The sequence below is a fragment of the Chrysemys picta genome, chromosome 10 (assembly GCF_011386835.1).
Source record: "Chrysemys picta bellii isolate R12L10 chromosome 10, ASM1138683v2, whole genome shotgun sequence".
NCBI lineage: Eukaryota > Metazoa > Chordata > Testudines > Emydidae > Chrysemys > Chrysemys picta.
The window spans coordinates 79,930,795-79,946,759 of NC_088800.1; the positions used below are offsets into that span (position 1 = coordinate 79,930,795).

Consider the following 15,965-nt stretch of genomic DNA (forward strand, 5'->3'; position numbering starts at 1 on the left):
GGCTAGCCAACTGTGTGTGTGTAGAGCAGATCTAATGAGATGTCCACCAGACCCAAGCAGGGAAAGCGCGTTACCTTCAGGCTGTAGCTGTTGGTACAGTCCAGATGCTCCAGTCAGACTTGTCCTATTGGCTCCATTTTGACAGTGCAAGCGGCACAAAGTGCCAGGAAAGCAGAGCAAAACAGAGACATGAAATAGCAAGTCACCATCATAGCTCACAGGTACGGGGCATCTCCCACAAGTTGTTGTAACTGGAAACCCCATAGAAGCATACCCGGTGCCCATGAGATTTCATGCTGACACGCACAAAAGACAAGGGCAAAGCGTTTACGATAATTTAAATTTTAATCAGCCAAATATACAAGTTTGGGTTGGTTTGTTTTTAATTTATTGAGTTTTTCTTTTTACCTGGGTTTTGGTACAATCAATGAAGGCTTTGCTTTAAACAAAGGATGATGTGGTTAAAAACTGACACTATCCCTAGTCAGAGGAGAGAAAAAAGGAGGGAAAAGGGGGGGGGGGGGGGAGGGTGAAAATGGGAATGAACAGCACTCCAGAAAAACAGCCCTGAAGTTAGGCTTCCAGACTATTCTTACAACACTCTGCAGCTCAATTTCACGGGCTGTTTGCAGAAGTGGGTCCTGACGATACACCCCCCCGACCTTTGGGTTTTCATCAAGATTACCGACCCCATACCCCACCCCCAAGCTGACAGAAAAATCTAGGTTTTGTGATCTAATATATGAAGCATTTCCCCTCCCACCTTGCTCCCCTACCCTGCCCCTAATGTGTTCTCGGTCCTAAAAACAGCAAAAACATTCAGGTTTCCAAACTGTTACACAGAGAAGTGCTGCTCAGCACGGTTCTGCCCTGAAGATAGCAGCTGCCCCCCCAACCCAAAATGGAATTCTGTGCCAAGATGAAGACGAACACACTGTCAGTGTCTCTTGGAGGTGAATTTGACTTCGATGTTGCAGTACACCCTATGTGGTATGCAACATGGCAGAGTTCCTGGCAGGCACCAGGCAGAGTTCCCTGGAATTCTTCCTCCTGCATGTCCTGTGCTTATTTGTTAAGGGATAGTGATTGCAGTCTTTTGCCTGCCACAGACGCGTCATCTTTTGCTGTGGGAGTGGGAGGGGAGAAAGAAAAGAGAGAGACTTGTCAATGTTTCCAGATGCAGGTGGGGAATTGGTGCTGTCTCGGTGGCCCTAGAGACAGAGCTCCATTTAGCCACACTAGACGTATAACAGCTTAGCAAGTGTCCCTCTGCCACCCCCCTGCTTAGATGCTAAAATTCCTGGTGGGTCCACATCCAGAGTGAAAGGAGAATGCCATCTCTACGGTCCATCCTGACCCTGGCCTCAGTCATTGGTGCCAACTGTGGAGAGATCTGTGCAGTGCGAAATGCACTGAGACCAAACCCCCATCACCACTTTGGTTCACTAGATACTTCAGCTGAATTAAGGGTCAGCCTGTGACCTAGAGGTGCAAAGCTCTATATCCTATTACCAATTCCCTGAGCCGTTTAGGCCCCACCCCATATGTACTTCTGATGCACAATATCCAAGCTGTTTGCAGGGAATTCACTGAACTGCTGGTGCGAACATGTACAAAAATCCACTACCTTTGCCTGTTCAGCTGAAGCGCTGAGGTGTAGAGAGCAAATCCCTCCTTACTTTGCCTGCTCACTGCCTAACTAATCTACCCCTTTATGACGCAGCATAAAGCAGAGGATGAAACAAAGCTGACTCTAGGGTTGAACAGAATAGCTGTTTAACAGCACACAGTAACAGCACTGGTAGAAAGGGAATACTATGCCTACTTCGCTTGTGATACTGAGATCACAGCTCCTGGAGGTATGGCTGTCAGCGAGGACAGTTAGGGGTGGACTGAATGAGGAACTGTTATTGTAAGGCCTTACCTTTTCTTTCCTCCTCTTTCTTTTTGGCAGCTTCTTCCCTCTGTTTCCGGATGATGGCTAGTCGAGCGAGATCTGCCTTTGCCTGTTCCGTTTTACCAGCTAGATGCATTTTCATGTATCTTTCTTTTGCTTTCTGCTTCTCTATTTCTTCTCTGTTTGAGTGAAATACACTAGTCGTCATGGTATCCAAATTAACACACAGGTATCGTTAGCGTTAGAAAGGGGATTAAGAGAAGGCGTGATCTCGAGCAGCATCGACCTCTGATCTTAGAGCACAAATGCGCAGTCATTTCAATCTCTAATTAGCATTTTAGCAATTGAGCAATTCAAGGAGGCTGAAGATCAAAATAATGTTTAAATCCTTTTCAGAGCAGTCACGGGGCTTGGGAAAAGCCATGCTGAAGATGGCTTCTGGCTTGAAAAGCTACCTAAATAAAGGCTTCTTTCTAACATTCATTATCACCACACCCAAGTGCCTCACAGTAGCCCAGTGAATTAGGGATTGTTTCTGTTCCCACTGTGCCAGGGAAAACTCTGGCACAGAGTTAAGTGACTTAGGGTACGTCTATACTACCTGCCGGATAGCATTCCATGTATCGGGGGTCGATTTATCGCGTCTCGTCCAGACGAGACAAATCGATCCGCGAATCGACGCCCGTACTCCACCTCGGCAGGAGGAGTAAGCGGAGTCGACGGGGGAGCCGCGGCAGTCGACTCGCCACCGTGAGGACGGCCAGGTAAGTCGAACTGAGATACTTCGACTTCAACTATGCGAATAGCGTAGCTGAAGTTGCGTCTCTTAGTTCGAACCCCCTGCTAGTGTAGCCCAGGCCTTAGCCTAATATCCCACAGCAGGACAGTGTCAAACCAGAGCACAGTCCTCCTGCTTCCCAGTCTAGTGCCCTACCCAAAAGCCACCCTTCAGCTGTAGGAATCGGTATTGAATCAAACTCGCACTTTTCTCTCTAAAAACCCACGTGTGAAATGGCAACTGAGTTCAAGACTGAAAACAAAATCTAAGTGTCCACTGGGGCAAGTAACTTCACTCTGACCCCAGGAATCTGGAAAACGCACTCCCATCCATACTAGGGCTCCTGCCACACCAGGAACTTAACAGGGTGACCCTTGGCATGGTATTTTTCTGCCACTACGCACTAATGCACAGGGGCAGTTATTTCTGATTATTGACATCAGGCTTTTAGAAAGGAAAACTAGATAGCCAGGGTCCATGACTAGGGCTACTAGGTGCTTAACACAAATAATTAATAACCATTATAATAATTAGCAGAGGAAAAAACACTTATGCCCGTCTCAATGCGTTTCGCAAAGCTGCCTGACTTTAGGATGACAAGGTGGGTGAGGTAATATCTTTTATTGGACCAACTTCTGCTGGTGAAAGAGACAAGCTTCCAAGCTTATACAGAGCTCTTCTTCAGGTCTGGGAAAGGTGCTCAGAGTGTCACAGCTAACTACAGATTGTTTAGCATAAGTAGTTAACACATATAGGATGGCAGCCACCAACATAGGCTGGCTCTACTTAACCATGTAAGTTCCTACCCAATGAAATTGGGATCCAAAGTGAATCCTGACAATTATCTTCACACCTACTGTGACGGTGGGCTCAAATAAATAAAGGACCTCACTGAGACGGCAACTTCCCTCCCAGCAGGTCAGATTTACTGGCACTACGTGGCTTGGCCACTGCAGGGGGCAGAACATTATTCTAGGAACAAACACAGAACACACATCTCTCCAAGCTATAAGAGAGAAGGGGGATTGTTACCGCTCTCTCCGCGACAGCTCCTTGGGTCCATCCAGATCCAGCTGAGTTACTTTTTTGGCTGTCTGAACAACGCGATTGGGATTCTCTATGTCTATCAACCCTTCCACGCCTTTGCGCTTTTGCTGGAGTTTAGAAACAAAGGACATGCATGTTATCAATGAGTTCTGTAGCTGTCAAGGCTCAATGAGTCTTCTTCACATACATCCTAGTGGAGAAAGTTCACTCACGTGGTCATTACCTCTGAAACCAAACCTAGACAGACACTAAAAAAATTCTTATTACCAGGGAATATATCTGCTGCCACATCGTATTTTACTTTACCATGTGTTTTCAACCCCATTGTTAATAGTGAACGTTACCACGTCTGTTTCTTCCACTTCAGTGTACAGCAATGAACAAATTATTAATGGAGTGAAGATTAACTAGGAGGAGACACACACTACGTTTAACTTTAAAAAAATCCCACCATCCTTATAAATCTGGGCTCAGGAGCCCACAAATACATGGGGAAAATAAAAATCAAGGATTAGCAGGTTGGTTGTGCCTTGAGAATGTGGGGTGTTCATCTACGTTAAATGCATTGGGAGTTACGGTACCTGATAGTCCTCGTCATCTTCGTCACTCTCGTCTGAATCTAACGATTTCTTCTCTTTTTTGGGGTCTCCTATTGCCCCCTCTCCCCCTTCTTCTTGCTCCTCCTCTTCCTATGCGTTTACAGGAGATTAAGAAAAAATGTAAACTGATGAAATTGCAACCACTAGCAACGACTCTTTAAAAGAAGTCAGCACAGTGAAAACATTAATAGGCAAGGGATACAACTGCATGGCCGAGAATGTCAGTATTATTGGTATGTCTTCTCTAATCAATTTTATTTGTATTGCATTCAAGAGCAAGATACGTTTTGTCCCCTAAATGTGTCCCATTATTCACATCACCTGCATTAACAGGGTCCTCAATAAGAGACTCCACTGCTTTCTATATACAATATGATATCCATTGCTAGGTAACTTGATCACCATATTCTATGTTTCACATTTTACCTCCCACAGAGGAAGAGAATAAGGGACACATTCTGACTTTGGTTTCAAGTGCTCGATACCCCATTGATTTTGATAGAAACTGCCTAAACATCACTACGAATTAGATCCAGCTCTAAAACTCTATGTCACCAACAGAAAATCTGGAGAATTGCAGATTGTCAAACCCAACATAGAAGCGTTTCCACATATTGTAATTCAGGTGACAGAATGATTTACACCACTTGACTCTAAGCTGCCTTTGCTCATGAACTGCAAAATAATTGAGTATAAGAGCAGCAGTTTATCTCGCTAAGCACATGACCAGACAGAACACATACCCTGGCCTTTTGTTTTTCTGCTTGGAGCTGTGCATCAATCTCTTCAGGGCTTGTGTACTGTCTTGCTCGGCCTTTGTGGCCTCCTTTTCTACCTGCATGAGAAATTAAGTCAGTAGCTGATTTAGTGAGATGTTTCCACAAACTCAAAAGCCTGTCCCCAATTCTCTCTTGGCTGTAGTTGTGCATAGTACAGACCAGTTCTTCTTCCAGTAAAAGCTAAAAGAACGCAGAAGTAGCCCAATAATTCACCAACCTTAGTCAAGCACTTCGAGCCCTTAGATAAATACACAGAGAACTGTTATTGAACCACAAAAGTGTTCAGAGAAAATTTTTCAGACTTAGCTTAACCCCTCCAGTTTCTAGGGAAGCCTGCACCAGTTGGACCATCTAATCCAATGGTCTGTATTTGAGAGGGCCCAGTTATACCTGGCATCACCAGAAAAGAACATAGCCCATCATCTCCATAAGATTCTCTACATCATGTTAGCAAATAAAAGCTCTGAATAATTTCAACATTTCCTGTAGTTCACTAGGGATGTTCTCACCACTCCTCAAGGTAGGTACTACTGTTTTCATCCCTCAACTACTACAGACACCAGGCATTGCAGCACGGTTCTGTCAGGCTATAGAAGGATGAGGAGAATTACGCTTCCAAGGGCTCAAGATAGTGGAATGACACCATCCTTCCCCTTCCATCCACATCCACAGTTGCCTCTGATTCACTTCCTGGGTTGGCAACCAAATATAAATCCCACAACCACTCCCTACTCTGCATTTACTACACAGCAGGAAGCTGCGCTCTAACTATGCTGCCACAGAAACACTAGGGAGTGACAGCAATTGTAAGTGAATTTCTACTATAACCCTGATTTTTCCTGACTGCCCGCCGCCCCTACACACATACCCAGAAAAATGAGAGATGAAATCAGTTTCCCTGGATGCATTGCCCTAGCTGAGATCCGGTACCTACCACCAAACTTTAATACCTATCGCCAAACTTAAATTGATTGATGTGAAATCACTGAAACTATTAATGTTTCCCGAAGAATGGCAGCGCCAGTGGTCGCGGCACAAGACATCCAAGGACTGCTGGAGACCTGGGCTTTCTTTTTTAAGCAGTCTCTACCCTTTTCCCTGCAGACACAGAGCTCAAAGTACAATCTGACCACTAAAAGTACTTTGCAATTATTTTTTTGCCAAACAGTTCATGAGGGGGTTCTCTCCTCCTGCAGATCTCAGGAGGGCCACTGGCAGGAGCCATGGGACATCCGTTTGACCTCTTTACCCCCCTGTTTATTCCCCGAGGTCAGTAAGTAGCCTTGCGGGGAAGGGGTCGGGGGCGAGAGATCAAGGGAACACTCTTCCTGAGATCTGTATGAGGGGAGAGCACCAGCTCCCCTGCAGAGGTTCAGTAGTGCCCAACTAACCTAATTTGTTGAGCTGGTTGAATAATTGGAAAATGTTCATGAAAAAACTGTCCCTTTTTTGGCATTAGTACATTGGTCCAGCAGAGGCAGGCAACCCCTGTTTTCTTGATCAGAGCTGAACCACTTACTGTGACCGTGGCTGGAGTTGTCTTGAGGAATCTACCAAGGCTGGGGGGGCACAACTGTTCATGAGGAGGGCTCTCAATAGCTCAGTAGCTCCAACATACCTCCCCCCCGCTCCCCTCGTCCTCTTTCCTCACACTGCTTATCACTGATTTTCTAAAGTCTCTAGGAAGGGAACTTTGAACATGCAGTTCTTAGAAGATCTGAAGGGGGGAAATGAAAAAAGCAGGAGGCTTGAAGGGAGAATTCCCAGCCAATCTTGGGGAGCTCAATAAGCCACCTCCCCACAAATCTTAAGAAGCCTCATGGCCCCTTCACCTCTGCATTTCTACGTTTTCTAACATGAGAGGTGAGGTTCTGTACACTAGTGGCCTTGAAAGGGGATATTCACTCAAAGAACTTACATGTGCCTGCCGCCTTCAAAAAGCATGGGATAGATTTTCAGTTGTGATTTCAACTACAGTGTCTGCAGCCACTGATAGATGGTGCTGTCCATTAAAGGACTTCTCTACCCCAGTAAACCACCCTTTTTTTCCTCACAGCTTATAGAGATGCCAGAGTAGCGTTACAATTCAAAATTGGTTACTTATTTAAAAAAAGTGTGGCATGACTGATACAGGTACAAAGTAACTACTATGCTGTAAACTTTATGCATTATTCTACCCCGTGAAGGGCTACATGATCTAAAACAATGATCTGCTACAATACTACCAGGGTAACTAGGCTCTTTGGTGTCTGGCAGATGCATTTTCAGGCATTTGTTTTCTTTATGAGTCAGGTCAGCTTATAACAGCAGATTTCAACGTACTTTTTCAAAAAATAAAACTAGCCTGTAACCCCCTTTGGTCTTCACATTAGGTGTTGTCAAAAGCAATAGATACGAAGAGCAAAGCTTATTAGTTCTAAGTTTTACCCATTCTACACTGAAGCCTGTACCAAATAATTAAGTATTGTACCGCTCAATACTTTTACCATCATCTCATCAACTAGAATGAGATGAGACCTGAGTCGCATTAGTATGCCGATATTTAATCAAGGAGGGCATAGGGAAGGCCTTTGCTCATGGTAAGGAGGCAGGACTGTAAGGGGCTTTGGGCTGTGAGTCATGCAACCTGAGTTCTATTCCTAGCTCTGCCACTGACCTGCTGCATTACGTTGGGCAAGTCACTTCACCTCTGTGCCTCAGTTTCCCCCATCTGTAAAATAGGGATAATGAGTCTTATCCTCCTTTGCAAAGCACTTTGAAACCCACAGATGATTGTATTTTTAAACTATGGTAAAGGCACACAGAGCCTAAGATAGGCATGTTTTTAAATACATATTTCAGTCTATAAGAGTATTACTATTAATGTGAATTTAAGCTTAGAAGAATTTTATGGAGCTATGAGTTTAAAAAAAAACTTGGGAAAACGGGTTTCGACAGCCTCTAAACAGAGATCAAGAAGTACTTCAGAAACACTTGTTCTGTATTAGCAGACAAGCTCATATTTGTGCAGCAGAAAGGGTTTCTCTCCCAAAACATTATGAACTACTTCTTCAATAGCGCTATTTCTTTACAGAACATAGATTATAAAAAAATTACACACACACATTACAGAAAAGAGAAGAGCATTCACCGAGTGGATCCTTTTGGAGCAAGATGTATTTGTAATATATGCAGCTGCGGGTTTTTTGTTTTTTTTAATTATTGACAGGATTAAATCCAAGTGTGCTACCAAACACTGCAGGCAAAACCCTGGCCCCCCTGAAGTCAATGGCAAAACACCCATTGATTTCATTGGGGCCAGGATTTCACCCTGCAAAGCCACAGACAAACTTGAGAGGGGTATGTTTAGAATTGTGTGATGAATTTGGAATAGGAAAAATTGAATTTATTGAGCTTTCATTACAAAAATAATTATGAGCATCAATACAAATAAGTCTGGAGCCTTTTCCTATGTCTAGCAATAGTTTTATATAGTACAAACTGGTATGAAGGATGTCTGGCCTAGATCAAGATATCAAAGAACCTGTATTAAAAAACTGGGAAACAAATCTTATGATATTAAAGACCGTGGAGGGCGGGGGGGGGGATACTGTATTTGATGCCTAAAGAATTCTCTAACAGTCACAAACTCAGTTAATGGACACTAATAAAGTAAATTGGCAGAGACTACAGGAAGGGTAGAATGGGGAATAATAATTTACATTAACATAGTAAGATTTGATTCCATAGAAAGCATGAAAGAGCCAATTATGTGGACAGATTTAGTGAATCTAGAGAATGATCTGGGTAGATCCAGCTCAGACTTGATGGACTCTCATTCCCTCATTAGCTCTCCTGTACCACATGCAGGCAGGTTGGTACCCACTGCATAACAGCAAGATGCTGTGAGTGAAGCTATTATGATGGTGGGTTTAGAGCCACTAAAAACTCTAAAATGAGACATTAAAAGTCATCTTTGTGTCTTCTTCTGTACAGTACTCTTATGCAGCAAGTAACCACCTTCTCTTCATTTAGATCAGTAGTTCTCAGACTTTTGTACTAATAGCAAGCCTCTGAGTGTGACCCCCCCTTATACATTAAAAACACTTTTTTATATATTTAACACCATTATAAATGCTGGCAGCAAAGCAGGGTTTGGGGTGGAGGCTGACAGCTCACAATCCCCCATGTAATAACCTTGCGACCCCCTGAGGGGTTCCGACCCCCAGTTTGAGAACCCCTGATTTAGATCCTTTCTACATATCCCCAGAGGCCTCTCAAATACTAATCCACTGAAGGAAGAATCTTAAAGAACCACATGCCATCAGCATCCCTTTGAAATAGGCCCCATCAGTCAGTACATTGGGTACATGTGAACTGCATTCTGTGCCCGATTTAGCTTGTGAGCTCAGTGCCTCATGTATTCTGTACAGCACCAATCATACACTCCATGCTCAACAGATGCCAGCCTCCTCCCCAGTGCAGAACAAAACCCATCACCTGGCACTAGATCTGCTATGGGCCACCAGTCCCACTACTTTTCCCCTGCACACAGTACCCCTACAACTTGCACATACCCCTTAGTTCCCAGGGGCTTCTGCCCCCTCATGCTTCTCCCATCACCCACAGGGGCTTCAAGCTGGTACTCCCCTGAACCTGCCATCGGTCCATGGGGGCTTGCACCTCCCCATAACCCATCACTCCATTCCCCTGGGCTTGCATCTTCCTCTCAATCCAATCGCTCCAGGGGGGTTATACCCCTCCCCCAGGGACTTAGGGCTTGCCCCCCCCCCCTTGATCCTATCGCTGTGGGGCTTACACCCCTTCCCCAGAGCCCTAAGGCTTGCCCCGACAAACCCCACTGCTCCTAGGGGGCTTATACCCCTCCCCCAGGGACCTAGAGCTTGGGCCCGCCCTTAACCCACCACTCGTGGGGGGGTTATACCCCTTCCCCAGGAACCTAGGGCTTGCCCCCCCCCAACCCCACCGCTCCTGGGGGGGCTTATATCCCCCCCCCCCGGGATTTAGGGCTTGGGGCCCCCCTCCTTAGCCCCACCGTTCCTGGGGCCTGTTTCCTCTCATCCGCCCCTCCCTCACCTCCTTTCGGCATAGCGGCGGTGATGGCGGCTCCGGCAGCAGCTGCAGCGAGTCCCCCAGTCCTCGACCCGGAAGCGGAAGCCGCACACCGCAGCCCCAGCGCGCGGCTCCCTCCTCAGCCCAGTCACCAAGCCTGGCCCTGGAGCACGAGGCCCCCAGCACAAGGGCTAACCGCAGCACTGCCTGAGTACAAACCGAGCCGCTACCTTCCCATTGCCCCTCACTCACGGCACCAGTGGTGAGGCCTGTCCCTGCTCCTTCCTTCCGCACCCGGGGCGGGGGAGGAGAGGGAAATTCCTTACAGGCATTACAATGGACACCAAATGCACGCGAGGATTGCGGTGAAACTCGCGCTCCCCACCCAGAAAACGGCGAGTGAATTTAGTCATTAAAGCGACTAGGCAGCGGAAGGACCCCAGCTGCTTGTGACGCCATAGGGGAGCGACGGATTTGAAAAGGCGGAAGCTGTAAATAGTGATCGTCTTTTTCTCTCCCGGCAGGTGAGCTCCTTTCTTTCCGGGAGAGCGATATTCCCCGGGGCGGCGGTGGGTCGCATTGCACTGCCCGACACGCCGCTGGGCGGGGTGAGAGTAGGGCAGGGGGTACTAGGCCACAGGCAGGCTATTGTAAGAGGTGGCGTGTTCTCCCTTAGAGTCTAGCAACGAGAGACCTGCGCCTGGCCTGCTCCTTATTCCAGCCAGCCCGCTTCGACCGTCCCTTGGGGTGTCTGGTCTGGGTCTCCTACAGAGATAGTCCCCTAGCTACACGCAGCAACTACGGGTCAATATTACCAGCTTTCAGCCCAGCCCAGGATGTTTAAACTCAGGTTTTCCTTGACCTGGCTAGGTGGTTTCACAATATCTGTGTATAATGGTTACGGCCATAGTCTGTGGTTAAAAGCAAATGTGAGGGGAGCTAAGACTCGGCGATTCCCAGCTTTGTCACTGACTGCCGGGTGATATTTGGCTTCCTGGCCTTTACAATGGCAGTTATGATGCCTACGTATCTCTCAGTAGTTTGTGACGCATAATAGGTCTTTGGATTTAAGACATTAGAGAAGGGTAAAGTACTATTAACTGGGAAACCTGCCCTGAAAAGTGAAGGAATATGTTATGAATTAAAACGGAAATTAGGAAAGGCTCCCTCCCTCCTATACACTGATAACATGTTAAACACTTATTCATTGTTTAAAAAAAAAAAAAACTTGTCAGACCATTTTTCAGAGTAGCAGCCGTGTTAGTCTGTATCCGCAAAAAGAACAGGAGTACTTGTGGCACCTTAGAGACTAACAAATTATGTAGATTGTAATGGATTTTTTACCTTTAGTCCTTTTGGTATGGTGTCCATCTGCTTGCATTTGGAAAGGAAGATGATGTCTGTCTGTATCTGTGTGAGTTTTTTCATGAAGTTGATGGATTTCCACTCCATACGGCTAAATGCAGTGCCTTGCATAATGACAGGTTTCAGAGTAGCAGCCGTGTTAGTCTGTATCTGCAAAAAGAACAGGAGTACTTGTGGCACCTTAGAGACTAACAAATTTGTTAGTCTCTAAGGTGCCACAAGTACTCCTGTTCTTTTTGTCAGACCATGTCATTTGTTTGTTCCTTAGTTTAATTTATCTCTAAATAAAAAACCCACCTCTATCTTTATCATTGAAAAAGGGAGTCAAAATAATGCTGAAAAATCTCAAGGGCTTCCTTATGCTTTTTTTTGGAGGGGTGGGGGTGCATGATGACCTTATGATATCTGGAAACATAAGTGCTATTGAAACTTGACCTGCATTTATCCCTATAACAGCCTTTTTTGAGAAGATGCCCAAAGTAAAGAGAAGCAGGAAAGCTCCTCCGGATGGCTGGGAACTGATTGAACCAACATTGGATGAGCTGGATCAAAAAATGAGAGAAGGTAAGTTATGAAGCCAGATACTGGTTAGCATGTGACCCTATGATTGTACAGTCCTTAAGAGCTTCAGGATACATGTTTTATAAAAGGACAGCAAGTGTGGATTTTTAAATCTGTTTTCATTAGGGGCTAATAATGAAGATGAAACATTTTGATGATGATAACTTAGTGTGTTAATTTCTTGCATCAAAAGTTACCCCTAGAAGACAAATTCCTAATTCTAATTTAGGACACATGGAATTGGGACATGGCAGAATGAGTTACGTGGATCATCTCTGGATCTATGGCTTAATTTGCAAATGAAATGAATATTGTTCTGAGTCCATAGTACTCCACCCAAGCTCTAAGGACTACTGTAGGCCAGGATTGAAGCACGCTGGTATAATTATGTGCAGGGGGAAGCTTGCATTGCAAAGGCCAGCAGTGTTTGGTTCTAGTCTGTGCTGTCACTCTTGGTACTCAGATGTGCCTGTCCTATCCAATCATTATACCTGCATTTTCCTTACCATCATCCCTTTAGCGCGCTGACTTCCTTTCCAAAGGGAGTGCAAGAGAGTTAAAGACCTCCTGTGTGTATTTTTACTGCAGTGAATTTTGTTTTTGACTATCTCCCCACACCCCTTTAAAACTACATTTTTTTTCCTCAGAACAATTGTGCTTTTTTAGGATATATAGTGCTGTAATAACTTATAGGCCACTGCAAGTTAAATCTGATTTCTGTGTCCTCTTCCCTCAGCGGAGACTGAGCCTCATGAAGGGAAGAGGAAGGTGGAATCCCTCTGGCCCATCTTCAGAATTCATCATCAGAAAACGCGCTACATCTTTGATCTCTTCTATAAGAGAAAAGCTATTAGCAGAGGTAAAAAGCTTAAATATTTGCTCTTGTGGTGAAGAGATCACAGCTTCCATACGGAGTGTCTGAATCATTAGCCAGTGAGTGTAAACCAGAATTAGATTATTGATGGGAAAGGATTAAATAATTGTTCTTAAAAAAAAAAAAAAGTGACTTTCCCTCTGTCTGTATTTGCCAGGAAGTGGAACTAGCAATGAGAACTAGATTCAGTGGAAAGACTAAAACTTTTTAAATAAACTGTTCATTTATCTGCCCCAATGAGAATTCTGTGGTGCTCACCAGTCACCTCTCTCGTGCAGAACTGTATGAGTACTGTATCAGAGAAGGATACGCTGACAAAAACCTGATTGCAAAGTGGAAGAAACAGGGTTATGAGAACCTTTGCTGCCTGCGCTGTATCCAGACTCGGGATACCAACTTTGGAACTAACTGCATTTGCAGGGTCCCAAAAAGCAAGCTGGAAGTGGTATGAATTTTTTATTTGCTCTGATGCTATTTTCCTTGCTTGGATTTTGAGCCAGCAGTCATGACTTACCATAATTGTATTTCCTCTGCTACCTTTGACAATAGTATCAATTTCTAGTTTTCTTTACCACTGGATTCTGCTATTAAGTGGCCATCCTCTGTTTTTCCTGTTTCCTGAAGCATTTGCCCATGAAAATGACATTAAGGGGCTAATATAGACTTGTCCCAGTTACCTTCACACTTAACCAACTAAAATTCTGGTGCAGTGTTTAGGGTGCTAGAACAACACTTAAGACCAGAGCACTGACTTCCTATACATAGTGCCTTGAGCCTAATTACATGTATTACTGTGGCATCTAAGTGCCCTAGTCATAGACCAGGACCTGATTGTGCTAGGCACTGCACAAACACAGAACAAAGAATGGTCCTTGTCTCCTGAAAGTCAGACTGAGGAATTTTTGAGAGGGATTTGACTGTGGCAAAGTACAGTGAAAGGAATCTTAAATACCCAAAAGGAAATACAACTGTCTAGTTTCTGATGTGTTCCCTTTCTTCTTAATAACTTGAGCTTGTAACATAGCTATAGTGCAGAAGTTCCCACTGCTTTAGATAAAAATTTGTAATACTAGGAAGGAAAACTGATAATCCTAGATGTTAATTGGTCCCATGACTGTCCCTCGAATGTTCTATTCATAGTTCCAGACAGCAGAGTCTCACTGATGCACTTCTTGGCCAAATCTAGTTCTATAGGATTCCATAATCTTTCCTGGTGGAATATTCACTTCCATTTGGTTTTATAGTAATGCCTGATTCTTGCTTCACCCCCGGAGGGAAGGTGGGGCTTGTGTAGCCTCTGCATAATGTTGTGAAAAGTGGGGTGGGAGACTGTTTGTAGAGTAGCAGGAAACTTGGAGCTATGGGCGCTTCAGAGGGCTTCCCCTGTTTGAGATGTAGCATACTGCACTAGCTTTTTATTAAGAATACTTGTTCTTGATATAAAGTAACTTACCTGGAATGTGGTGACTAATGCTTGTTTTTGCTTTATAGGGGAGAATCATTGAGTGCACGCACTGTGGATGCAGAGGCTGCTCTGGGTGAAATCTTTAAAAACTGGACACTTTTGGGGTTCTGAAAAGTGCTGATTTCACATCATGGACTATTCCTGCTATAATTGTCTTGTATAAACTCTGCAGTGAGTGAAGCTTCCTTTATCAGTCTGAACAGCAATATGCCCACCTGGATCATAAAATGTAGTAGTGAATGATTTTGACTAGTCTTGTATAACCATTTTATTTTAAAATAAAATCTTACCTCCCCCCCAGAGTGGAGTGGAATAATCTTGTGACAAGGCAGTTCAAAGATTGATTACACATATTCACAATGGCATATGGCTCCTGGCAGCAGAGCTGTATTGTCAGTAGTAGAGGCACCCGTGAATGGGATGTAATCCTTAACAAGTGACAACTCTATGCCATACCCAGGTAGCTATCCCTGTACAATTATCCCTTTGTCTTTAATAGTAGTGTCCTACTTACAAAGTGACTCCCTAAAGCAAGATAGTGAGGCAGGTATACAGAAACTCGTGTACAGGTTTTCTGTTACTTCAAATTTCAGTACTAGTGAAGCTAGCTGGCCTGGCTGGGTGTTGTACCATTGGAAAGTCAAGCTTCCTCATTCCCCCTGGGTTACAGCTTTCTGTTAGGACTGAGTTCCTGGGGTTTGGAATTGTTGTCTGTTACTAAATCTAGCAAGTCCCAGACTGCCAGCTTTCAAGCCCTGAACACTTCTTGCGGTGGAGGGGAAGGTACCTTTCAATAAACTGCTTAATATGAATTGCATTGTAAGTTTAGTGGGACAGCATGGAGGTACAAACTGAGTACTTAATTTCATGGATAATCGCACCATTTGGCAAACACTAAGGAAAGTAACCTAGGGTCAAATGTGTATTGTCTCCTATTTGAGCCAAAAACTAGCCTGAGGTTGTCATTAATGATACAAATGCTTAGCACCTCTATTCCACGAGCAGCTGTTAGATGGAGAACTTAAAATGCTTAACACTATCATATACTCCATCTCCTCTGCCACATGTGATTACATTGTAGCCCTTCTAAAAACAGCCAGAAATGCAAATGCTTATTAATTTTCTACAGAAGCATCTAATAAGTGTTTTGACCTTTGAAAAAAAGATAAGCCTCTTACTTAAAAAGAACAGGAGTACTTATGGCACCTTAGAGACTAACAAATTTATTAGAGCATAAATTTGTTAGTCTCTAAGGTGCCACAAGTACTCCTGTTCTTTTTGAGGATACAGACTAACACGGCTGCTACCCTGAAGCCTCTTACTTGTTACTCGTGTTCTAGGGGTGATGCTAGTTTCCTCTCCTAGGGACCAGCAGACATTGGCTGCCGTTCAGGTCTAAAGGCCCTCTTCTTCGGTGATGCCTGGACCCAGAGAGGCAGATGGAATCAAAAACTGCCTTATGAACTACCTCTGAAGATGAATTAGAGAACCACTGAGTAGTTGTTTCTAACAGCTCTGGCAATTCAAACCTCTTACAAAATCAAACAC

General features: G+C 44.5%; 2 protein-coding genes across 3 annotated transcripts; one reads left to right on the forward strand and one right to left on the reverse strand.

The window, feature by feature from the left end:
• Positions 1 to 326: 326 nt before the first annotated feature.
• Positions 327 to 10,322, reverse strand: PDAP1 (PDGFA associated protein 1). Its single transcript, XM_005289059.5, has 6 exons — positions 10,177 to 10,322; positions 5,065 to 5,156; positions 4,304 to 4,411; positions 3,708 to 3,829; positions 1,925 to 2,076; positions 327 to 1,124 (listed from the first exon to the last, which is right to left on the reverse strand). The coding sequence occupies exons 1-6, from the start codon at positions 10,187 to 10,189 to the stop codon at positions 1,066 to 1,068; spliced, it is 546 nt and encodes a 181-aa protein (XP_005289116.1). The 5' UTR covers positions 10,190 to 10,322; the 3' UTR covers positions 327 to 1,065.
• Positions 10,323 to 10,536: 214 nt separating this feature from the next.
• BUD31 (BUD31 homolog) lies at positions 10,537 to 14,717 on the forward strand. Of its 2 annotated transcripts, none has more exons than XM_005289058.4 (5): positions 10,537 to 10,676; positions 11,974 to 12,081; positions 12,815 to 12,937; positions 13,231 to 13,397; positions 14,444 to 14,717. In XM_005289058.4, the coding sequence occupies exons 2-5, from the start codon at positions 11,988 to 11,990 to the stop codon at positions 14,492 to 14,494; spliced, it is 435 nt and encodes a 144-aa protein (XP_005289115.1). In that variant the 5' UTR covers positions 10,537 to 10,676; positions 11,974 to 11,987; the 3' UTR covers positions 14,495 to 14,717. The 2 variants fall into 2 exon arrangements, with proteins under 2 accessions (XP_005289115.1, XP_065416228.1); XM_065560156.1 differs by lacking the exon at positions 10,537 to 10,676 and adding an exon at positions 10,740 to 10,760.
• The last annotated feature ends 1,248 nt before the right edge of the window (positions 14,718 to 15,965 follow it).